The sequence below is a fragment of the Malania oleifera genome, chromosome 7 (assembly GCF_029873635.1).
Source record: "Malania oleifera isolate guangnan ecotype guangnan chromosome 7, ASM2987363v1, whole genome shotgun sequence".
NCBI lineage: Eukaryota > Viridiplantae > Streptophyta > Magnoliopsida > Santalales > Ximeniaceae > Malania > Malania oleifera.
In genome coordinates this window covers 4,113,374-4,139,274 of record NC_080423.1, presented here as the reverse complement: position 1 = coordinate 4,139,274, position 25,901 = coordinate 4,113,374, and the positions used below count along the sequence as shown (strand labels likewise).

At 35.1% G+C, this 25,901-nt stretch overlaps 2 protein-coding genes across 4 annotated transcripts in view; one reads left to right on the top strand and one right to left on the bottom strand.

Annotated features, from left to right (window-relative positions):
* The first annotated feature begins 1,462 nt into the window (after positions 1-1,462).
* Positions 1,463-14,392, top strand: LOC131160631 (oxysterol-binding protein-related protein 1C-like). The gene is made up of 10 exons (XM_058116480.1): positions 1,463-2,738; positions 2,876-3,232; positions 4,262-4,361; positions 5,895-6,337; positions 8,939-9,094; positions 10,380-10,547; positions 10,629-10,769; positions 13,375-13,605; positions 13,719-13,832; positions 14,012-14,392. Exons 1-10 carry the CDS (start codon positions 2,118-2,120, stop codon positions 14,180-14,182), a joined length of 2,502 nt encoding a protein of 833 aa, XP_057972463.1. The 5' UTR covers positions 1,463-2,117; the 3' UTR covers positions 14,183-14,392.
* Positions 14,393-16,442: 2,050 nt separating this feature from the next.
* Positions 16,443-25,901, bottom strand: part of LOC131160630 (translation factor GUF1 homolog, chloroplastic) — a 116,580-nt gene continuing 107,121 nt past the window's right edge. For 2 of the 3 annotated variants that reach the window (XM_058116476.1, XM_058116479.1), the window contains 6 exons: positions 25,456-25,533; positions 24,991-25,066; positions 19,662-19,702; positions 17,726-17,812; positions 16,880-16,948; positions 16,443-16,757 (listed from right to left, as the gene is read on the bottom strand). In XM_058116476.1, coding sequence (XP_057972459.1) covers positions 16,919-16,948; positions 17,726-17,812; positions 19,662-19,702; positions 24,991-25,066; positions 25,456-25,533 — 312 coding nt within the window. In that variant the 3' untranslated portion in view covers positions 16,443-16,757; positions 16,880-16,918. Of the gene's footprint in view, positions 16,758-16,873; positions 16,949-17,715; positions 17,813-19,661; positions 19,703-24,990; positions 25,067-25,455; positions 25,534-25,901 lie in introns of those variants that run through there. The other variant, XM_058116478.1, reaches the window with a different exon arrangement.

Below are 25,901 nucleotides of genomic sequence, written 5' to 3'. Positions count from 1 at the left end.
TTTTTTAAATGAGTGGCTTGTTTATGATCCGTTTATTAAACAAACGGATTTGGTTTTACATAATGTGTTAATAAACGGGTCAACCCAAATCCAAACTCATTTAACCCTGACTCGTCTATGATCCGCCCAAATCCGGCCCATTTTGCCACCCCTATCTGCGAATGCATCTTTACTTCCTTTATTTACTCAAGTCATTTTCACCCATTGTCTTAGGTGGAGCTATGCTCGCTAAAGTTTATGCTTTCTTTTCTAGTCAAAGATGATTTCAACTTGAAATTTTTAACTCGTGATTTTTGTTTTCAATCAATCTCTTTGCCTTATAAGCAAAGTTTGTTAAGATAGTTACTTCATGACAAAGTAAAAAATCCAAATATTAGGGGCAAACATTCGATTGGTTTGGTTAATTAATTGGATTAATCGAAAAATTTTAGTTAAAAAATCTTATTAATCGAACCGACCAAAATTTCATATTTAACTAAATTCAAAATTGACCAAATTGAATTTCGGTTAAATCGGTTAACCGATTTAATATTTTAATACATATAAAATATTATTTTTTTAATATATATACAACAATAACACAAATAAAATATAGATTAATTTATACTATTCGATTAATTCGGTTAATCGAACTCAAAAAGCGAATCAAAAATCAAAAACCAAAAGCCAAAAACTAAAATTAGACAAAAATGAAAATTGAACCATATCAGATAAATTTTTAATCAAACAAAACCGACTGAATTTACTCAATTAATTCAATTTTAACCGAATTAATCTCACTCCTACTAAATATGAGGGAGACAATATGTGATAACAATTTCTATGAAAATACAAATATACAAGATGACTTGACCTAGAATGATTTTAATATATTTTTTTAATCAATTAGTGATTTTAATTAACCTATATATATATATATATATATATAGAGAGAGAGAGAGAGAGAGAGAGAGAGAGAGAGAGAGAGATTCAAAATACATAGTATGAAAATGCAAACTCAATAAGTATAAGTTTCCTTTAAACTTTTAAGAAGATTGTATTTTGAAATCTGGAGTAGATATCTATGTGAAAAATATTTTTAAAATCCTAATTTATTATTTTTTAATTTTTCTAAAAAGAATATAAATTTAATAAAAAATATTTAATTAAATTGACTATATAAATAAATTATGCTAAAGTATATGTGCCTTGCGCGAATCTCTAGTTAGCATTAATTGTGGAAATTGCAGCCCAGGTTGTACTTCACCAGCCACGCGGAGTGAGAACCGCCTACGCATTCGGTGCTGCGTATGACTTCCCAGGAGAATCTAAATCCAGGTGGCCCCCATCTGATTCGACACGTGTCATCACCATTCCCTTCTTTCCCCACGCGCTTCGCCCTCCCCCTACTGAACGCGTGCTGAAAGTCAATCTGAGTTCGCATCAGATATAAAAAGCAGCCCCTCCGGATCTCTTTGACCATACGCTCGGACCACGTAAACCTCATCTTGTCTCGCCAATCAGATTCGCCGCGCGGGTAGAAAAGTCAACATATTCCTATCCACCGAAGGGCAAGTCCACGGTAAGCCGGTACGCGCTCCCTCTCCGGATCCCTACCCGCAATTATAACTACCTGACTGCCTTCTATTTATGTCGCCAGGGTTTGGTCGTTGAATTGAATCCGATGGTTGTGCTGCCGCCGACTGCCGCCGTGTCTTCGTTCCCCGGCTACCAGCGGCGGAGATTTCGGAGCTTTTCTTGTATTTTGTTTTCTTCTTTTTAAATAAAAAATAGAAAATAAAATATAATTATTTATTTTTGTTTTAAATTTTATTGCATAAATTAGTTTATTTATTTTTTTTTTGGGAAAAAAAAAAGATAACTATTGGATATAACTATTCGCGTTTGCAGCTCCGCAAGCGACACACCGATTCAAAAAACAAAATTTTAAAATCAAATGGATAGATAAAAAAATATCGGCCGAGTTGCCGGCGAGCAACCGCCGTTTCGGCCACCGTATATCTCGTCGAATCTTCTTCACGCGTCGTCTGATTCCGTATTGAGGGAGGAATCAACTTTTTATATTTTTATTTTTTGTTTTTTATTTTGGTTTCCCGATCGTTGGATCGAGTTTTTTTATGCATCCTTTCTGCTGCGTCTCCACCGTACCCGATCGGAATCCAGGCGCGCCGCCATCGCCGTTGGTGGAGGTTCTCGACATGCCTTCGTCGGCGGCGTCGTTTCGGTCGATATCCTCCGCCAGTCGTGGCCGCGATTCTTCCGCCGATCACTCTGCCGCCGCGGGCGCAAGCAATAGCAGTAGCAATAACGTAAGCTTTCGTTCCAACAGCGCCCACCACCACCAGCACCATAGTAACAACAATGCGTTCGGCGATCACGGCCGTTCGCTTCAGCGATCGGCGATGGAGTCGTTGTCGCGGATACCGTCGAATCGCGATCCCCAACTGCTGTTGGCGGATCACCGCGAAGTGAAGATCAATGACATCGTAGGGAATGGAATCTCCGGCATTCTGCACAAGTGGGTGAATTATGGCAGAGGATGGCGCCCTCGGTGGTTCGTACTTCAAGATGGTGTTCTGTCGTACTACAAGATCCATGGCCCCGATAGGATCATAGTGAATCAGGAAATCGAGAAGGGATCGAAGGTTATTGGCGAAGAGTCCATGCGCCGCCTTTACCGCCACAAGAATGGCAATTCGCAGCTTCGCCGGAAGCCTCTTGGCGAAATCCACCTGAAGGTCGATCTCTTTTCATTTCTTCTCTATATGATGTTCATAATGATTTACATTAGTTAGTCAATTAAGGTATTTAATTGAATTAGGTTGTGTTTTTGGTTTGAAGATTCTGTATGTTGATGATATATTATATCGAGTAGGTCTCTTCAATTAGAGAGAGCAGATCCGATGACAAAAGGTTTTCGATATTCACGGGGACAAAGAGGCTGCATTTGAGGGCGGAGACGAGGGAGGATCGGACGATGTGGACGGACGCGTTGCAGGCAGTGAAAGACATGTTCCCGCGGATGTCGAACAGTGAGCTTATGGCTCCTTTGGAAAACATGGCGGTGTCAACGGAAAAACTGAGGCAGCGGCTGCTGGAGGAGGGCGTGATCGAGGCTGCAATCCAGGATAGTGAGCAGATCATGAAGAGCGAGTTCTCGGTGATGCAGAATCATCTTGTGGTTCTCAAGCAGAAGCAGTTGCTGCTTCTAGATACATTGCGGCAATTAGAGGTACGTGCTCGTGCAACTGCCAATTCTAAGAAATTGATCCTCTTTTCCCTTGAATAATTGGAATAAATGCTTCCAAATTATTTGAAATCATGTGCCAGTCAGTCATGTGTTTTGTATTCCGGTGAAGTAGTGTACCTAGTCTAAGGAGTTTAGAATCCTTGATTTAGAGGCTAGAATCCAACCCCAATCGCACAGTAGATCAAGAAGTCTCCAGCTTGTCTCATTTTGTCTAGAATTTTGATATCGGATATCTAGTCTCTATGGCTTGAGATACATTTATTTAATTGTGTTTTGAGCACAAATTTTGATAGTGAGAAGTTTACTGTTGGCTGGTGCTATCTAGATTCGTATGCAGGGTAATCGGGGCAAAGCCTCAAAACATATTGGTAATGAATCATAAACACCACCATTTTGTTAGTTGCGATTTTTTTTTTTTGTTTGGTCTCCCTCTTACTCCTCATTGTTGTTGTGCCACCTTGGCACTTGGTGATTGCATCTTTACTTCCTTTTTATAAGAGCTTGAAAATGTTTTCTTCATGGAAAGATGCCCTGGTAGCTCTAAAGCACTGGCTTCCATTAGGATCATCTATTCTTTGCAATTTTTTTCTGGAAAATTTTGATCAGGGAATGAGGTTAAGGCTCAATCAGGGGAAAATTATTCTCTCCTATCTAGCCTTGTACAAGTATTTCATTAGGCCTTGACATAATTTTTTGCCTTGGAAAAATATTCATTGGAAACAAATCAAACCCAGCTGCTTTAGCTGTTTATACATTGAATGGCAGTAATGAACTATTTTGTTTATGCTTTTGCTGTGAAGAAAAACTATTTTGTTTCTGCTTAGTGACTGCAGGATTCTGGTTTTGGAGTCTTTGGACTAACATTTGAACTTTATGGTGTGTATTTATGTTTTATAGGAAGCCTTTTCATTCCTTTCACTATTAAATTATCTATCAATTTAACAGATGCCCTTGAGTTTGATGTACTTTTAGTAGTGTGCTAAAGTTCCCTTTTAATATTGCACCCTCTAGACAGAAAAAGTTGACTTGGAGAACACAGTGGTAGATGAGAGCCAAAGATTGTTGAAGGACGAAGAAGCTTCCTTTAGATCAAGGCAAGATAAATTCAGCGGTACGATGTCATTACACTCCATTTTCAATGTTCTTTGAGAATATAAATTGTGTTTTTGTTATCTAATCATTTTCTTATAGGTCAAGATATTTGCACTATATTGATATTTAAACTCTCTTTAGATCAATGTTTGTTTCTTTTGTGTACCTTTTCAAGAAACTAGCCTATTGGCAGGCTAATCAGATAAGCACAGGGTAAAAAAATTTACTTGTGGTACTGTTTGTAAAATAAATATATAATTATAGAAACACTATGTGGTTGGATTTGAACCATAAGTTTGTTCACACCCTGCTTATTTTTCGCTTGCTTACTTTCAATCTTAATGCTGTTAACTTTTAGGATTGATTGATCGTAGGCTTAATAGCCAGCTAATTGTATCCAAATGCAAAATCTGCTTCCGTTATTATGAGAGTATCTGTGTGCAATTCAGCAATTTAGTTTGCACCATTTTTGAAGCATTTTACTGAAAAAATAACCAAATCAAGGTACTTGCTAAAATATTATACTCTATTTTTCTTTTTGTTCTATATTTTCTGTCAGATACTTTGAGCTCTTAAGATGTTCGACTTATTGAGTCTGTAAATTGAACTTGCTGGATTAATGAATGGGCCATCTCTCTTACCCTACTTTGTTTCTTTTAGACCTTGGTCCTAGTTGTGTAATGCAACTCTGTTGATGCATTTGAGTGCCTGTTTTTACAATGCCTGTATAGGACATGGTGTTTGGCTTTAGAATCAAGAAGATGGTACATATATTATTAAGAATTTTGGAAGATATTTACGTAATTACAGAATTACAGAAGCTATGATAAAACTGTAAGATGTTTGATACAATGTGCACGTTTTTCTCTATTCTAATATGCTAAACTCATCTTGTTAGCGAAGGTAGAATGCATTAACTTTAGTAGCTAAAATAGGGTGGAAATTTCATGAATCAATTGATTCGATGAGAGAACTTTCAGAGTGATATTTTTCCTGTTGACACTGGTTCCTTGCTAGAAATGGTTTTTAATTTGCTTTATCTGGCATCATGGGTAGTTCTAAAATATGAAGCCCAGCATTTAGCTTTGATTATATTGCTCAAACAATTGGAAGTTTTGCATGTTTTGCTTTTAGCATTCTGTTATTGCCAGTATTCAGTTGGGTTTGGGGGTGTGATTGCTCATCCCTTCTGCATATTTTTTTTTTATCATACCCGCAGTGGATTGAGATTGTAAACCATGCAATTTTGGAAGCCCCTATTCATCTCTATGCTGTCTAGTTCTATTCTTCTTTATTTAAATAGTGTCCTAGCTTGTTTTTTTTTTTTCCCTGATGCTTTCTAAGCTCATTTTTCTACCATTCTACCAATTTTCATCCGCTTTTGCATTGAATTGGTTTATGTATGCTTTGTTGACTATTAAATAGTAGCCAATATGGTTTTTATTTAGAACATTTCTTTGACAAGGGAAGCCAGATGGATCAAAGAATTGGAATTTGACCTCATTTTTTAATCAATTCTAATAATTTCTTTTTCTTCTGAATTGTATTTCAGACGGAAGTGCTAGTGACTCTGATGATGATAATGAAATACATGATGCTGCAGAGGAAGAAACAGATGAGGATGACAATGCATTCTTTGATACTCGGGATTTTCTTTCATCAAGTTCTATTAGGAGTAATGGATCTGATTTTCGGAGATCATCATTTGATTCCGATGATGAAGATGGTCTTTATTCTGAGGATGGTATTGATCCTTCCATCAAATCAGTTGGATCTAACTTTCCTTATATTAGGAGGCGTAAGAAATTGCCTGACCCTATTGAAAAAGAAAAGGGAGTAAGCTTGTGGTCAATGATCAAAGATAACATCGGGAAGGATCTGACCAAAGTTTGTCTGCCTGTTTACTTTAATGAGCCCATCTCTTCCTTACAAAAATGTTTTGAAGATCTGGAATACTCATACCTAATTGACCGAGCATATGAATGGGGCAAAATGGTAAGTTTGTGGCAATATTAAGTTATGTTTCTTTTCCCCTCTTTGAAAATATGTTACCTTCTTTATTATGTGCTATTAAATATCTGCTTTGATTACATTCCTCCAGAAGTAGCATGGATTCTTTTATGAATCTCCATGTTAGATGTGGGCATATGTTAGACGCTAGACGTGTTCTTAGTTTTAAAATATTTTTTTTCCTTGGAAGACTTACCTGAATTTTCTATGATATGTGCTAGATTACTACTAGAGACCTTGATATACCCTATTCATATTTGTGCAATATTTGTTGTAGTCGACATCAAAGTGCTTGTTATTTATGTGTGTGTTTTTTCTCCAAGGAGCACAGTTTTAGATTAAAGTTAATGTTTTCCATATGCGTGTGTTCGTATAACTGTTTGTATTGCTTAATTAAACTAGCATTTAGCAGTTTTTGAGTATTTTCTTTTTTAAATTAAAACACAATTGTAGCTTGCTGTTACTCTGTTCAAGTATTAATAACCCAGAATTATAGCAAATATTTGAAATATTGTAGTTAAATGAACTAGCATGCCATCATATTGCCTTGTTGTAGAACTTGAATGACACTTCATTCCTTTTGCATTGCCTTCCTCTTCAAGGAAGGCATTTGTGCGATTTACTATCCACACACAGTCAATGAACCATCATTTCCAACTTGTACTTATCCCAGGAAGTTCAACATGCATATTGCTATGTTTGCTACTGATTTTGGAGGCGAAAAATTGTGACTATAAAAAAGTTGCAAGAGAAAATGGAGGTGGGTGATGGGGTCCGTATTCTCTATGATTGACAAATGTTACTGATCAATTCTTCTATGTAACCCCCTTTTCAATATAAAGTACTGTGGTTTTAATATTGTAAGTAGACTGGGTTCATTCAAAGCCACACATAATGGTCTGAAAAATAGTGGATGAATGAGGTTTATCGAGTGAATTTAAAATTTCACTATATTTCGCTTTTTAGTTATTATTTTTATGTTCAGAATTGGAGAGACTACTTGAGGAGGTCTGCATCGGTTTTTAGTGTTAGGATTACATTGGGTGAAAGTAGTAGAGTTCCAACTAGGGTATATGTATGTCAAGATAAGATCACTTTGAGTCCTTACAGTTTTTCCTGTAGCTGTGGATGAACTTAATAGACTTATCCTAAATGAGGTCCCATGGCATGCGTTGCTTATAGGTGATATTGTATTTATATATGAAACTAGAGATTGAGTAGAATCTAAGTTAGAATTATGGAGAGATGCTCAGGAATCTAGAGTTCCAAGATAATTAGAATTAAGAATATGTTAAATGCAAATATTGGGCCTATTTAGTTTTGGGATTTTTCATTTCTACTTTTTCAAAGAATTACAAAAATGCCATATTGTTTATATGGAGCTTGGATAAAAAATTAAACGATGTTTTCCAACTTTCCTGCTGATGTTGGAAAACTAGAAAACATGTGATGCTTTTGTAATTATTTGTAAAATGAAAAATGATAATTGATTTCCAAAACTAAACTGACCTTAGTAATTCTAAAAAGAATAATAAAAAAATGTTAAATGTCAAGAAATTGTTACGAGTAGCAGAGTTTGTTATCTTGAATCTTCTATCATGTAACAAGATGGAGAAATTGAAGATGATGTGATACATATTAGCAGGTTGGGTACAATACAGAAGTACATCTGTGTATTATGTGATAGTAAAATTTTTAGGTGAAAAAGAATGATGTATGTTAGAATAGAATGAAATTAGAGTACTTTAGAGGATGGCTATAAATAGCATCTAGGATGTTGCACGATTGTAGAATATCCTAAAATTGAAAAATAATTGAAGAGGAGGGCTATAAGATTAGTTATATTACATGGATTAGAATGTTAACCAAATAAGAAGCAACATATGTAACAAATAAACTTATCTGAAGTGAGGATGTTAAGATGAATTAACTGTATGACTTCAAAGGATAAAGGGAATGAAAGCATCCGTAATAAGCTAGGTGTGGTACTCATTAGGAGATGAGATAAAGTAAAGTTGGTTAAGTTGGTTTGGCACTTGCAATGTAAGCTAAAGGAGTCAGGAAGACTTTAGTTGACAGGAGAGGTAACAGGAAAAAAGAGGGGGTGGGGGATCTAGATTAACTTGACCTGAGGCTGTAAGAAAAGATTTGGCTACACTTCCACCTTTTGAAGATATTATCCTTGGTTGTGCACAATAATGGAGAGGATTCATGTAGCTAATCCCATGTTGTGGGACCAAAGATTTGGTTGTTTTTGTTGTTGATGATGATGATGATGACGTTCTTATTGCTTTATTTTTATCTTTTATTTTTAAATTTCTTGAACTTCTAGAGTCTTCGGGATGGATGCTTGTTATATCTTGGATGAAGTTGTGATTGTACATATGAACATGAATCTCACTAGATGATTAAATTTTTTGAGCTACTAAATGTGTAACTTGTTGTGGTTGTAGTCTATCTAACTTAGCATTTGCTTCTTCTTCTTCTCCTTCTTGGTTTTTTTTTGAGTTGTCTAAGACCCTCGAATGGCAGTAGAAGTTCATGGATCTTCTGTACTTATGGTTAATTTCTTTGCACATTGTATAGGGTAATAGTCTCATGAGGATCCTTAATGTAGCAGCATTTGCTGCATCTGGGTATGCTTCTACTGAGGGAAGAAATTGCAAGCCATTTAATCCACTTTTAGGGGAAACGTATGAAGCAGATTATCCAGACAAGGGCCTTCGCTTTTTCTCAGAGAAGGTATTTTAATCACTCAAAACTAATGAGAAGTTATTTGTTGTGCATTTGTGGAATTAAATATTTGTCTTCATTTGCACATTTTGTGTGATGAACTTTGTATTCATGCTTAGTGCTGAGAAAACTAATTATTTCTTTAGGTGATTGCCTTCATGACTTTATAAATGGAATGATCTGTGTTAGGTGACAGTTGTCTTTCTTAGTCTTGCTTTTGTGGTGTGGCATGAGGCTTAGCTTTCTTGTAATGGAAATAAGTTTCTTTACCCCCACGGCTAGTATTTGCTGAAGTTCAGGGTTTTCTTTTGATGAGGCCAGGACATCTTATTATGAATTTTGGGAATGATGTTTAGCATGTCTTAAAAAAATGAGGTATTAGGGTTTGATTTTAGGGAGGTGGTCTAAGAAAAGGCTACTGTATCTAAGGAATGTGGCAGTTGTACAGGGATCGAACCCTGAGTTAGTATGTAGTGAAAATAAAAGAATACCCTGAGTTAAGTAGGTAGTGAAAATAAAGGAATACTCTGTTCTTGAGGTCTTGATCACTGCAGACACTTCCTATTGTAACTGAAATTTTTGCATAAAACTGTCTCATTAGTGCTAGAAATTACTGGCAGCGAGGGTTTTAATTTTTCTATTAGCAGGTGAGCATTAGGAGCATATATATGTTTTTTAACAATTTTTTTTAAAGTTTTAGGAATCCCCAGACCCTGGCTTCATGCCCTGAACTGCCCTTTATTTTAAAATTTTAAATTGCGAGGCTAATGGATATCGAACTTGGAGCTCTGGATCACATGTTAATAAAATTTAGAACTATTCCACGTTAGTTAAACTACTCAGGGTCGGCTGGGTGCAGCTTTAAGTAAAAGTGGTAACATTAGTTTTAGGTCAGCATGCAATAATTTTCTCTGCAATCAACTTTGGAGAAGGTGGAATTGTTTGGAATTTAGATATGAAAAATGATTTTTTTTTTGCACAATTAAACAAACCTTTTATTTTATACCTTTTTAATATGAATCTTGGAAAACTAAAAAATAAGCTTGGAATTTTTTATAGTTCTTTGGAAAACTGCAAAAAGAAAATGAAAACTGTTTTCCACAACTCAACATGCCCAAATATTTTGGGTTTATTTGGTCTACTTATATTTCTGCTTATATAGTTTAGTCGAGTGGTTAAAATAAATATTTTGTAATTAATTGTTAATTGTCTTTATCTAATTTCATGACCCATTTTGTTTTGTCTACTTACTATTATTGAAGATCAATTATTTACTCTGTCTATCTTGGGATAGGTTAGTCATCATCCAATGATAGTGGCATGCCATTGTGAGGGCCGTGGTTGGAAATTTTGGGGAGATAGCAATCTCAAAAGTAAATTCTGGGGTCGTTCAATTCAGCTTGATCCTGTTGGTGTTTTGACTTTAGAGTTCGATGATGGAGAAGTTTTCCAGTGGAGTAAGGTATGTTTGTAGCATTTGAACTTGAAAAGCATTTTTTGTTTTCTGTAAGATGCTCTCTAAACAATTGACTCACTCTATCAGGTCACAACTTCCATCTACAACCTCATTTTAGGAAAGCTGTATTGTGATCATTATGGTACCATGCGTATACAAGGAAACCGTGATTATTCATGTAAGCTGAAATTTAAGGAGCAGTCTATCATTGAGCGAAATCCTCACCAGGTGGTTTTTCTCAACCATAGTTTATGAAAAAGTTATAAAATTCTTAACCCAGTGAATACTTGTGTTTCTTCTTTGTTTTTTGTTTAACTTTTTCCAGCACTGTTACTCTTCTGCTTTTGTTTGATCTTTGTTTTTTAGCACTGTTACTCTTCCTTCTTTATTTTCTGTTGTTTCAGGAAGGATGTCATGTCCTCTTTATATGTCTTCTCCTCTCTTGATAAAGTAAAAATAGTCTTCTTCTATCGAAGTAGCTGCTGCAGAAATAACATGAAAAATGTTAGCATTTTCCACATGAGTTGACTTTTTTTTATTTTATTTATTGGTTAATCATCAACTTTGTAGTATGGCAATTAGCTGTACATTTTGAGGGATTCTAAGTTTCAGTTTATGGAGATTTTAACATTTTAAAATTTGGAAAAACTTGAATTTATTTTGAATTTGGAGTCATTGAAACTTTTGTGAGTCTTGAAAAATGGAAAAGCTGTAGGACGTGAATATCGTTAACCAATTCATTTTACAACATTATATGGAGAACGAAAGTTTAGGAAAAGGTAATTGAACTAAGATAAAGGATAGAAGGAGGGTTTTCAGAAAATTAATTTGGTTTTATGCTTGAGAGATCAACTACAGAGATCCATTCAGAAGATTAATTGAAATGTTTAGGGAAAAGTGCGCATGTTTTTTTGATGACACAGAGAAAGTCTATTATAGTGAAAAAAAAGGAGTTGTAGCTGGTATATAGATGTTATTAAGGATATGTATGATGGGGTAATGCCCAGCGTTAGGACTACAAGTACTTTCCACTATAGGGTTTGCTCTAAAAGTCCTTTATTTTTGCTTCAGTTTTGGATGAGGCTCCATATGTATGAATGGGGTAATGACCGTATTAGGACTACAGGTGCTTTCTAGTATGGTTGTAGACCAAGGGTTTCGTAAGTCCCTACTCTCTAGCTTTTGCTTCAATTATGGATGAACTTTCTAGGAGTATTCAAAAGAGGTTCCATAGTGTTGTTTGTGGTGATATTGTCTTGATTGGAAAAACTAGAGGTGTAGTAGAAATTAAGTTGTAATATGGAGAGAAGATTTATTTAGAATCTAATGGTTTTAAGATAAGTAGAAGCAAGAAAGAATATGGAATGTAATTTTAATCATTTTAGATGGAATATTGGAGAAAATATAAAAAGAAATTATTAGCACTAATATATTTTGGTATTTTGAGTAGTTGGGTAATGCATAGATGTAAAGCATGTTGGATAAAACAAAGATGTGCTTCAAGCATGTTGATTGATAGTAGAACATATTTAGATTAAAATTAAAAGGAACATTCTATAGGACAATTATAAGACTAGCTATGCTATTTGGACTAAATGTTGCGCAACTAAGGAAGCAACATATCCAAATGCAGAAATAAGAATGTTAAAAATGGAAGATAAACTGAAGAATGAATGTGGTATGTTGGCATAGGCACATAGCACCTATAAAGAACAAAATAGGATGGGGAAAACTAATGCAGCTCTCACCTAGGGGGACTTAAAGCTTGGTGGTTGTTATTGAAACTTTTGGGATTTGGGGAAAGGAGTATGTAATATTCCATCTTTTTTTGTGCAAATATAGAAAAGGTAATAATTGATAATGAAGAAGCTCTTTTCAAAGGATAACAGTTGACATTTCCTTTTTAAGAATATCCCTTTGCCCTTGCCCCAGTCCTCCACCGTCTGGCCATATAAGCCAGCTAAGATGAAATGTACTCAAGCCAGGGAATATGATCCATCTAGATCCAGGGAACATGATCCAGATCCTAGAAAGGTGAAATGTACTTGAGCAAGCCTTTATTTTATTTGTTTTCTCAATGCTTGAGAGACAATTGAAATGAGCCTTGGAGAGGTTTCAACAGTTGAGGATTGAAAACTGAACAAATACCAGCAGTATCTGCAGAGGCCTCTCTGCTTGTAGACTTTCTTTTTTATTTTTATTTTTATTTTTTATATAGCGTGGACTAAAGTTTATAGTGAGGAGCCAAAATTTGTTACTTGAGGTGGAGAGATTTGATAGCTTGAGGGTTTTTTGGCAATGTGCACTGGAAAGTAAGAAAAGAAAGGGGAAGACGCAAGCAAATAAGTGGGGGGCATGGCAACAGCAAAGCAAAGAATAACAGAATTAACTGGGAAAGGAACATATAGATATTTAGGTGACTATTGGTGAGTTCTATTGGCTTTTTCTTTGATAATTTATTGGTGTAAAAATAGCCTTCTTAGATGTGATGAGTGTCAATAAATTAAACCCCTTGGAAGGCCGCAATTTCAGAAGTTCTGTAGGAGCTAAACTTAATTCGTCTTGTCATCAGATGGGTGTTCCTGCATTGGCTGCTTACAGTGTAGGCTTTGCCATTTTGTTTTAACACAAATGATGTTTGTTTGCACTGGGACATTATGGTTTCCAGTTTCAATTATAATTACAGGAGCAATTATTTTAACTCTGATTTTTCACTTGTGCTGTGTTTTGTGGAGCACTTCTGAGGGTGTACATTTCTTGAACAACTTCACGTGTCTATAGATAATGGAGCTGTTGTTACAAATAGCACATGTGACGTTGGCTTGTGTTGCAGGTGCAAGGTATTGTTCAGGACAGGACTGGAAGAACAGTGGCAACACTATTTGGGAAATGGGATGAGAGCATGTATTATATGAATGGAGACTGCTCTGGAAAAGCAAAGGGGTCAGATTCCTTGTCTGAGGCGAGTCTGCTTTGGAGGAGGAGCAAACCGTCCAAATATCAAACCAGATACAACTTGACAAGTTTTGCCATCACCCTAAACGAGCTCACTCCCGGACTTAAGGTGATGGCCACAGATGATTTAATTTTTCATCTTCTCGCTCTTAAAGAATTCATCTTCCATTGTCAAGAAATGAGCCTTTGACCATTATATTTGACATTAAACTTCACATACAGGAGAGACTGCCACCGACAGATTCAAGGCTCAGACCTGATCAGAGGTGTTTGGAGAATGGAGAGTATGAAATGGCAAATTCAGAGAAGTTGCGGCTGGAACAGAGGCAGCGACAGGTGAAACACTAGCAGTAGCACATCATTGTTAATCTGTCTTAATTATATATATATATTCGTTTGAAACACTGGCTGTGTTGGCAAATGTGAGGATCCATGCACTTGCATATGAAAATGCAACTTATGGCCAAAATATAATGTTAAGTTTTTTCATGATGCTTGTGCGCATGATTATGCAGGCTCGAAAGATGCAAGAGAGGGGGTGGAAGCCGAGGTGGTTTGCGAAGGATAAAGGCAGCGACACATACCACTATATTGGTGGATATTGGGAGGCCAGAGAGAGCAGGAAGTGGGAATCATGTCCAGATATTTTTGGGCAGGTCCCTAGTGACCATGTTTTTGACTCTTAAAATGTCCTGCACCTTACGCACACTTATTCATTTTTTGGTTCTTTTTTCCTCTTCTACTCTTCCTTTTTTTCTTCTTCATCCATTGTTTTTCCAGATATGCTGGAAGGATTGGTTGTCAGGCTTGCAATTTTTGAGCAGCTGAGGGGGGGGCCCATGTAATGCATGGAAGCTTTGTAGATGGTTGGTTAATAAGACAATCTGTTGGTAGTCTCTCTCTCTCTCTCTCTCTAGCACTTGTTTGTGTGCCTGGCTCCAAACAAGGTGGATGGTTCAGTCTACTTCATTGTCGTTCAGTCAAAAAAACCAAAAGGAAATCAAAAGAAAAGTTAGCAGTTGCAGTAAAAACAAAACTCGCGAGCCAAAATACCCAGAGAGAGGCCAAACCACAATGCTTGAGCATTACTCTTGAGCCAAAATACCCATATGGTAACAAGGGCAGCGGCAAAACCTTCACTTTCTTTTGCCTAGCCAAGCTAGCAAAATCAATCAAGAAGTGAAAGATTGGATAAATCCAAAACTCTTGACATAAGAAAATAGTTGGTGTCAATTTTATTTAGAATGGGTATCCAAATAAAAGCTTTTCCTTTGAAGGAATTTTGGCTCTTAATACACAATTGGCAACAGGAAAAAATGGAAAATTGAATTATATGAGATAAAAATGATTTTTTTTTTTAAAGAAGAGAACACCAGAGTTACACTAACAGTAGACTCTAATATCTCCAGCATGAAAATTCCTTGAATACAACAAATCTATGAGGGACTGTCGATAAGATTTTTACGAAATTAAAAATTACAAAGAACCCAATATCATGAGTAATGAAAAAGAGGGAATAATTGTATAATGAAACAGATGAAATATTAAAGAGAAGTGCAAACGAAAAAAAAAAAAAAAAAAATAAAAATCTTGTCTAGAGATCCTTTCGAACCTGAGTTATACATCCATCTCCCACTTAATATTTGATACAAGGAAAAAAGAAAGATTGACCAAATTTACATTTCATGTTAGTGTTCCACCCATTCTCTTCACGATCAAATTTTTTAACCATTGTTTCAAGATATAAGATACAATTCTTAATTATTTTGGAAATTTTGAAGCCCAAGAGTTCTAGAAATCAAGTCATATTATGACATTCTTTTTATATAAACATGGAATTAAAATTTTCTAGCCAAATCAAACCTTAAAATCACACATCCAAAATACGTAATCCTCAACAGAAAATTTGAAAAAGGTGTGTATTTTAAACAAATGCATAAGCCTCAATGTGTAATGTGTTAGCCTTTCTAGGATTTGGCATTTCAGATTGAGCCTCAAGGCATTTTAGACATTCCTTGCCTTAAGGCAAGCCTCGATTAAATCTTTTAAAAAATTGCTTTTAACCATAGAAAATCTATTTTTAAAGGAAACACCTTAACCATTTACCAACCAAAGTCATGGTTGTAGATACCAACTCACTAAGACCCAGGCCACCCTTCTCCTTAAACCTAACAACATACCTCAACTCCCTAATCCCTAAAGAAATGAAATCCCTTAAACAAGGACAAAAAGATATGGGGAATTAATGTAATGTCACGCACCGAACCCACGGATGAGTCTCAAGTGTGAATATAATATTCTAACCTGTTTTTGTATCAATTAAAACATATATGATATTACACTGAATGAGGATCCGACCTCGTGGGATACACGTATACCCTATACACATTCACATGCATATCCATACTCATCAAATACGCAACAGAAATATTCTTTCTATACATACATCATACAATACCAAAATCTATACACAAACATAATCTACATTTCCAAAATACGATACATACTCCGGATGTCTACAAAACCCAACAGTAATTTATGGTATGTATAAATTGATACTAGAATAATTTATGATTATAAATGAATAATTACAAGAAAAATAATCTTACAAAATAAAAAATAAATAAATTTTAAAAGTACGTTTATGCATAAACTCCTGCACTTCTTTACTGTAGATCCTAAATCCATCACTGGCTTCTATCAGGCCATTTGAAGCCCATACTTTTGTGTCCAACTTGGCATCATATTAGAGCCAAGCCTATGGTAGTTGAGAATACTAAATACCAAACGCTATTCTTATCACAAAGTACCATTGAATAAAGGTTGTCTAGAACTTCCATTGACATTAATTTTATACCAACCTACAAGAGGACAAACTAACTTCACAAATTAAGCCTCTAAATTATGAGAAATCATATCTGCATCTGTGAAAGTATGCTGCAATCATGCTCCAACGTTCCAATCTCCATTTGTTAGATAAGAGAGAGAACAATTTTATTCTCAATCACTTCAACATCATAAGCCTTCCAAATTATTCTACCAATAATAATAAACTTTCTACATCTATCTCTCTTACCATCTCAACTATTGATATACATAATATGAATCTTTAGGCAATTAACTGCACCAAGAGAAGAAAATTTTGTCAAAATTGAAAAACTTCCTACTGTCCAGCCTTCGAGCAATTGTGCAATGGGTGCATTGAATCATCCATGGACACCTAACACCTGTCACAGTAATTTGACTTGCCCTTCTTCATACCTGCAAATCATTAGCGGACAATTTATCATGGAAGATGAGCCACAAAAGAATTTTCCAAATTCACTCCTACTTTTGGACAAGATTCTCATCATAGAGATTTTTCAACTATATGTTAATCTTACTGCATAAGTCATTTGAGCTTGGATGCCAAAAAATAGTCTTCAATGCGAGCAATGTGAGGCAGAGTTGACCTGATTTTGTTGACCATGGTTAGAGATAACAAATAGATAAGTTTGCTCCAATCTCATTTCCAAAGTTTTCTGCAATCACATCCTTGACTAATATATTTTCATAAAAAAAACAATAGAATTGCTCAGAGCCTCCATAATGGGTATTTGCGTTCTATACACAAGTTGTTCCATATAGAATTAGAGCTAATTACTCCCAAAATCTAGCTAATTCCTTCTAGTTTTGTTATCCGCATTATTAGAAAACATAATAGTAAACTTAGCACAAATTAAAGCAAATCGGTTATGGTTTTTATTTTTTAAAAAGGCTTTAGACCCTCACAGTCGTTCTCAGGAAGATTCATAACATTCCTAATGAGATGAGTATCAGCCTCAGCAAGAAATACTATTGCAACTGAAAATGTTAAGATAAATCTTAACCCCATTTCCTTAAACTTATAATACCCAGACTAGCAACATTCAGACACGTACGCACTGCAAACATGAAAAGTATATGCATAACCCTGACAACCACCAAAAAATACAAAAAGACCTCACAAACATTGCTGTCTATTCTCGTGATGCAAGAAAATTCAGAAGTTGAGAACTTGTGTATCACAATGCAAGCTATGAAAATCTCTTCCAGTTGTGCAGGCAACTGGAATACCCTATCAATTGCCTCATTAGAGGTAGGAAAAATGATGCAGCATGACCCAGATCAGTAGGAGACTGCAAAATAGATTTCAATAAATTAACTTCTTGTAATACTGTTACAGGCTATGAAGTATTACATCATAACACCTCTTTTTCAAGTTTCAACACGGCCATGAATGCTTCTTGAGGCACATCAACTTTACCAATGGCCTTCATTCTTTTCTTTCCTTCAGCCTGTTACCAAAATAAAATAAATATTAAGCACAAACGACAAATAATTTTCAATAGGTTTATTACAATTTACATTTCACCATGAACAAGAAACAACCTGCAAATTGAAAAACAATTTACAACTATGATCCAATGAGTTAAATAAGGCCAATACAGTGCTAAATATGACCAAACAATTTAGTGAAATTGAGCCCTACGAATAGGATTAAGTTGCTTCCCTTGTCTATACAGGACATTTCTCCCAATCGCTGTGCTGCACACATGGCATGAGACCATTACTGATACATGTTCAATAAGAGTTGGGACAATTACAAACATGTACAACACATACTATGGTGCCATGCTTTCCATATACTATCCTGTATAGGCTTGGACAATTATATGCAACGATGTTGGATGCAAAAGGTGAACCTAACACTGGCTGGAGGAGGCAGAGGTGGACCCTGACATTAGAGGCCTGCAACAGAACTTCATGCTCCTAACCTCTTGCTTGGATCCATTCCTCTCCATCAGGCATTGACTTGAGCATTTCCATGTCCAGTACATTCCTCATTACCTCCCTATCATTTTCCCCAGGCCTGCAACAGATGGATCCATTCCTCTCCATCAAGCATCAACAGGAGCATCTTCATGTCCTGTATCCTCTTCATTACCTCCTATTTTCCCCAGCATCATCCCTCTCTCTCTCTCTCTCTCTCTCTCTCTCTCACACACACACACACACACACATACATCTAAATTCACATGGTCTGTAAATAATATTTGTGTCATTGTCTAAGAAGGCTCAATTAAGGCTCGCCTCAGGATGAAGCATGCTCAAAACGCCCAGAGGCAAGTCTGGATTACCAAATCCTGGAAAGGAAATGCAATATAAACTGATGCTTAGTACAAAAGATGTGTGCCTTTTGCACCTTTTTAATTGAAGTCATGCCTTGGGTATGTGAACCTCAATATAGACTTGGCTAGAAAATTTAACTACATGTTTAAACAAAAGGAATGCACTAATAAGAGCAACAACGTGGAAAGAAGCAGCCTGTGGAAGGCATCTAGGGAAGCCCTGAAGCACAAGAAATAAAGAGTGTAAAGAAAATGTGAACAGTAAAGTAGACAACCGTAGGTGAAAAATAGAGCACATCAATAACAAACTTCCTGTACATGGATGGGGTAGAGAGGTTGAAGTGGTTTTTAGGGATTGGCTTCAATAAATTGGAAGTTAACTAGAGTTTAGGTTGTTAGCTCAATCAATAAGCGCTTGAGCAAGTAAATGACTCATTCACAATTTCCAGATGGAACAAGATATAGCTCACTTCCATTAATCTCTAGTAGAAGCAGTCGAGGAGATGATCGTCAAAAAACCACAGGCCCATCCTCCACTTCCAATTTACCCATCTACAAATTCCCATCTATATCATTACCTTTACTGCTTTCTTTGGCTTCCATGCCATCTTCATTGTACTTTTCATAGTATGAAAGCCAAATATTGAAAGGAGTGCCACGTGGCAACACAGTTAAAGAACCCCACATTTGGTTTTGCCTCAAACATATGGATGGTTAAAAAGTTAAAAGATTCCAATAAAATACCAAACTTCCAGGTATGAAATCTTCAAGAAAATGTCAATCTGGGGAATGTAGGCGAACCACAAAATAAAATTTATAAGTTAAAAAATGGCGCAAAAGTGCAAAAAACATACATGAACTACCACTTTCTTTTAAGATTATTGAAGAAAAGTCTTCCCTATAGGCCCTATTTATCATTTTGTTAGGACAAGAATCACTAAAATTAATTTCAATGAAATGATACAATTCACGAATGGTTACATAACGGCTAAAAAATATATTAGAGAGAAAATACCTGTTTCTTAAGCAATTTCTTTTTCCTTGTGATGTCCCCACCTACAAGAAAAATACAGAAACAGGAAAAAATAGTGATCTTATAAGTCATAAGCAACCTCTAGTTGCCGTTTCGAACTTGGAAAACATTAGGGAATGGAAGGAAAATATGAAGGAATCCTCTTTTTAATGTTTAGTTGTCAAGGGAAGTGAGAAGGAAAATAAAATATATAGAAAATCAATGAACAAAATTTTGATTTTACACAAGCACTAATGCTTTATTTTTCTCAACTTTTTTAGTAAGAATTCATCAGCTGGAAAGGCAGTAGCCTATACATTAGAATGAGAGACAGAACTCCCAAAACAGATTTGACGGCAAAACAGTGCACAATACATCTGAGTTTTCCTTGATTTACAGCTTCAGGAGTTCACATTTCACCATCAGCAGATCATCTTGACATCATTTATGATCAGCATTGCTGTAATGTTTGAATTTGGCTTCTTCAAAAATACATTTATTTCTGGTTTTCCAAGAGTGATATATGGAGGCTACCTACAACAGTTCACAAAATTCTTTTTTTTTTTTTTTGGGTGTGTTTCGCAAATTGGGGAGCCTACTCAAGTTAGCTTGCCAATTTGACCCTGCTACCATTAGATCCATCTTCTTGCAAGCTATTTCGTAAGCTTCTTTGAAGGGCTGACATTCAAAGAACAAATGCTCTCTAGATTCTAAATTATACCCATAGATATTGCATGTTGAGTCTACTGTTTTGTTCCATTTTGATATTAACTCCAGTGTGGGCAACCTATTTAAATATGGCAAGCCATGCTACGAAAGAAGGCTTCAGAATGCTGTGCTTCATCCAAAGTATTTTTGCTCATAACAGGAGAATTCTTTTCTCTGATGACTTCCCAAGCAGAAGCAAATGAGTAAGAGCCAGAAGCATATAAACTCCACATATTCTGTCCTTTCTTGCAGAATCAGGATTAAAATCAATGGCAGCTTTAAATGAAGGACATTTGCTGTAAATCTTCTAGGCAGAGCCCAAGTATTCTATCTAATTATGGAAGAGAACTTTGCATCAATAGGTATTCCCTACTCCATGGTCAAATGTGAACCAAAATGCTAAACAATGGGAAATGTGAACCAAAATGCTGAACAATGGGACCATTTATATGCCAATTGTCATAGTACAAAAATGAGTATTTATTCCATTTCCATTATGCATTATATAAGGGTATGCTAAATTTCTCCCTTGCTATATCTTCTTCCAAGTCCAAGAGATGCTAGAAGTTACTTTAGCTGCCCAAATGCCTTCTCCTTTCAACTTGTATTTAAGGATCCACGCTACCCAGAGGAATGTTTTAGAAGCACAGATATTCCATAGCATTTTTATCAATGAGAACAAATTCCATTCTTTTAGAAGCTTCAGCCCAAAATCACCCTCATTATAGGGCTTACATATATCATTCTACTTTACTTCAGACCCTTGGGTATTCCATTCTACCTCTCCATATGAAAGCTTTGAACGTCCAATGCATCTACAACAGATTGTGGAAGACAAATAGCAGAATACCAATACCCAAAAACTAGCTGCAATCTTCCAGCATAAGATAGAACCTATGAGTCTATGAATGAATTCTATCAGTGTTTCTTTCATTCAGCAATTCACAATCCCTTTTACTTATTATTTTAGCAACCAATGGTAAACACAGATATTTTACAGGTGGCTGCACAGTTGAAACATTCAGCAAAGCATCTATTTTCATTCATACCAGAGTGAAACAGCTCAGATTTAGGAGGATTGTTTCTCAAAGCAGTCATCTTATAAAACACATTCAAGGCATGCTTAAGGGCTTTAGCAGATTCAGTATCACCATGAGCTAAAAATATCAAATCTGCAAAACAAAGATTGAGCAGGCTAGTCTTCTTGCATCTACTATGATATGTAAATTTACCATTGATTGCAATGAATTTCAGTATTCCGTTAAGCGCTTCCATTAGCATTACAAAAATATAAAGGAGAAATTGAATGTCCTTGTCTTATGCCTTTTGGTCTTTGAAAATACCTTCCATAGCTCCATTAACCATGCTAGAGAATGTAGAAGAGGAAATGCATTCCTTTACCCAACTCATGAAAGATCTATGGAGTTTCAATACATTACTAGAGAAGAAATAGAAAATCCCAGTGGACAGAATCAAATGCTTTCATCAAGTCCACCTTGAGGGCAAATCAAGGAGGAATAGCATTTAAATGATAGCCATGGAATAATTCTCGAGCCAAAAGGATATTATCATGTATACTCCTCCCCTTAATGAATGTTGTCTGATTTTGACAAATAAATGAACCAATACAATGCTGCAATCTTGTCTTGACATTAGTAATGCATTTGTGTATTATATTGCAGCAAGCAATAGGTTTGAACTCTTTAGGATGAGAAGGGTTCTTCGTTTTTGCTACCAATACCAAAAGAGTATGATTCAACCTTTTGAGCAGTATGGAGTCCTTGAAAAAAAAAGGACAGCATTTGTAACATCCTTCCAACAATCTACCAGTAGCATTTATAAAATTTGGAATTAAATCCATCAAGCCCTGGTGTTTTATCATCAGAAAATGATAACTTTGAAAAGTATAAGGAGGCAAGAAAAGATGCAAAAAAACCGTTAGTGAAGCTAAATACAGATCATTTAATAATTTGTATGATAAATTAGATACAAAAATAAGGGGAAAGAGATATATTTAAGCTTGCTAAAGCTAGAGAAAGGAAGAGTAAGGACTTAGGAAATGTAAAATGTATAAAAAGTGAGGATGATGTTGTCTTGATTAAGGACGAAGACATTAAAGAAAGATGGCAAAGTTACTTTAGTAAGTTGTTTAATGAAAACCATACAGAAGGCTTAAACTTAGATTTGACAAATGAGGAAAAGACTAAAAATATGAGATTTATTCACAAAATTAGAGCTAACGAAGTTAAGTTTGCACTAAAAAAAAATGAAAAATGGGAAAGCTATAGGACCGGATAACATCCCAATTGAAGTTTGGAAATGCTTAGGTGATAACGGAATTATATGGCTAACTAATTTATTTAATACAATTATAAAAACTAAGAAAATGCCAAATGAATGGAGGAAAAACACTTTAATACCTATATACAAAAATAAAGGAGACATTCAAAATTATAATAACTATCGTGGAATTAAACTTATGAGTCATACGATGAAACTATAAGAAATGGTAATTCAACAAAGATAAAGGTTAGAAACGAAGGTCTTAGAAAATCAATTTGGTTTTATGTCTGGGATATCTACAACAAAAGCTATATATCTTTTAAGAAGATTAATGAAAAAGTTTAGGAAAAAAAAAAAAGACTTGCATATGGTATTCATTGACCTAGAGAAAGCATATGATAGGATACCTAAGGAAGTTCTATGGTGGGTTTTAGAAAAAAAGGGTGCATGTAGTAGGTATACTGACTAAGAGTATTCAAAATGAGGTTCCATGGTGTATGTTGTTTGCAGATAATATTGTATTAATTGATGAAACTAGGGCCGGAGTAGAGACTGAGTTAGAATTATGAAGAGAAGCTTTGGAATCTAGAGACTTTACGATAAGTAGAAATAAGACAACATATATGAAATATAATTTTAGTAATAGTAGGAGGAATATTAGAGATAAAGTTATACTTGATGATGAAGAAATAAATAGCACTTATAGATTTTGATACCTTGGATCTATTATGCAAGTTGAAGGAGAAATTGAAGATGATGTAATGCATAGAGTTAAGAAGGTTGGGTAAAATGGGGAAGTACTTCAAGTGTGCTTTGTGATTGTAGAATACCCTTAAAATTAAAAGGGAAATTTTATAGGACGACTATAAGACCAGCTATGCTATAAGAATCAGAATGTTGGATTACGAAGAAACAGAATATTCAAAAAGTAAAAGTTGCCGAGATGATAATGCTTAGATGGATGAGTGGTATAACACTGAAAGATAAATTAAGGAATGAACATATTCATGGAAAGTGAGGTGTAACTCCTATAGAAGATAAGATAAGGGAGGGACGACTCAGATGGTATAGACACTTGCAACATATGCCACATAGTATGCTAGTGAGGAAGAGTGAGTTAGTTACTGTGGGGGGCAGTAGAAGGGGTAGGGGTAAACCTAAAATAACTTGAAAGGAGATAGTGAGTAAGGATTTAATAGCCTTGAATCTGTCAAAAGAAATGGTCCATGATTGTATAAATTGGCGGAAAATGATTCATATAGCCGACCCCACCTATTGGGACCTAAGGCTTGGTTTTGTTGTTATTGTACTATCAGTTCAGAATATTGTTCAATATTCAATTGTCAATTCTTCAACTGGAAATCTTAAACAACCCTCTTCCTTCAGCATGAAGCAAATCACAACAACAATCAAACTCACAGAGTAGAATTAACAATTTATATCAGTTAGCAACCTCCAAATCAACCAATCTCATTTAATCATCAATTCTTGAACTGAGATTCAAATGACCTTCTTCCCTCAAAATGCATAAATTTGCGGCAGCAATCTGCTAAATGGCAGCAACAATCAAGCTCTAAAAGCAAAATAACAGTTCAGATCTGCCCACGACTTCCAAATCAACCAATCAATTAAGCAAAAAATTCCAAGAATGTATTTAATCAGCAAGCAAATCAGACTGCACTTGATAGACGATAGACAAAAGTGCGCTGAGATTAAACTTCCGTGCTCCAGCAAGTTTAGCCTAATTTTTTTTTTCTTAATGTTCAATCATGTTATAACAAATTTTCATTTTGATAGTATTTGATATAGAGAGAGAATACAATGGAAAATGAATTCCTTCTTTTTGTCTTTTCCTCTTCTGAAGAGAAAAACATTTAATCCAAACCGAGCCCTAATGATAATAAATTAAATAGAAGTAAAGGGGACCAATGAAGGACAAGTCTTTTTGAACCAAAAAGAACATGGGCTACAACATGGAGGACATGAAATAAAAGCCAATCTTATGAAATAATTTTTTATTTTTATTTGTATTTTTTCCCATTTTATTTTATCTTATTTTTTATTTTATTTGTTTGGGATGGACTTCTTGTCCTCTTTCATTGTAATATCTCTTTCTCTATCTAATATACCTTCTTTTTTAATTCTAAAAAAAAAAAGATCTCTAGATATGCTCAATCTAATAAATTGGCCAGAAGACAGAATTAAAACACAAAAAAAAGAAAAAAAAAAAGAAAAGAAAGGAGGTGGGGAGCAATTGGTGGGCCAAGATATTATTTCAATAACAAAAGAATTAATTTTTCTAATAAGAGACATTCCCAAAATTGGAGATTAGTAATCTTACCATAGCATTTGGATAGAACATCTTTCCTAATGGCAGATAAAGATTCACTAGCAATCACTTTGGAACCAATGCTTGCCTGTCAATATGCATCATACATTAAAAGAAAGGTGATCATGATGAGCAAATGGATATACTTAAGAAAGTAGGTTCAATTTTCACATTTCTATCTAAATGTCAGTTAAATAATTCTATATTAGGTCTAAAATAGATATTGTACCTGTTAGAGAACAAAAGTTGATAATTATAAGTAAATTGCACTTTTCTCTATCCAAATAACAGAAATTTTGTGCTTGTTAATGAACAGTTATCTAAGCAGTGTACTGCAAGTCAGACTTCCTACTAGGCTTCACATTGACCTCTAAGGTTATAACTTATAATTAGAGCAATTTTCAATAACAATGAACTTCCAAGCAACAAATTATCCCTTCCTAATGCATTAAAAATCAAAAGCAGATTCGATCTTACTTGAATGGGCACTTTGAACATTTGACGAGGTATAAGCTTCTTTAGCTTTTGAGTTAAAGCCCTTCCCACAGAATATGCCTGAAAAAGGCAGTAAATGTTGATCTCATAACTACTAAAATATACATTTAAAATTCAAAAACCAAAAGTGGCAGTCTTTTTTAAAAGGAAGGTCTCCTTATTGTATATTCTTCCCTATTCTAATGAAATCATCATCTGTTTATTTTTTTATTTTTTTATTTTTAAACAACAAAATTGGTTCTGGAGTGTTGCGTAATCATGAAATATTTTAAACATTTGAAAGGGAAATTGTAGAGCACATGTATAAAATAAGTTAAATTACATGAATGTGCTTGGAATATAAGAAAAAGCATGTTAAAAAAATGATGATAGCTCAAACAAGGATGTGAAATGTAGTTGGAATATAAAAAAGTAGAATATTTTTATGC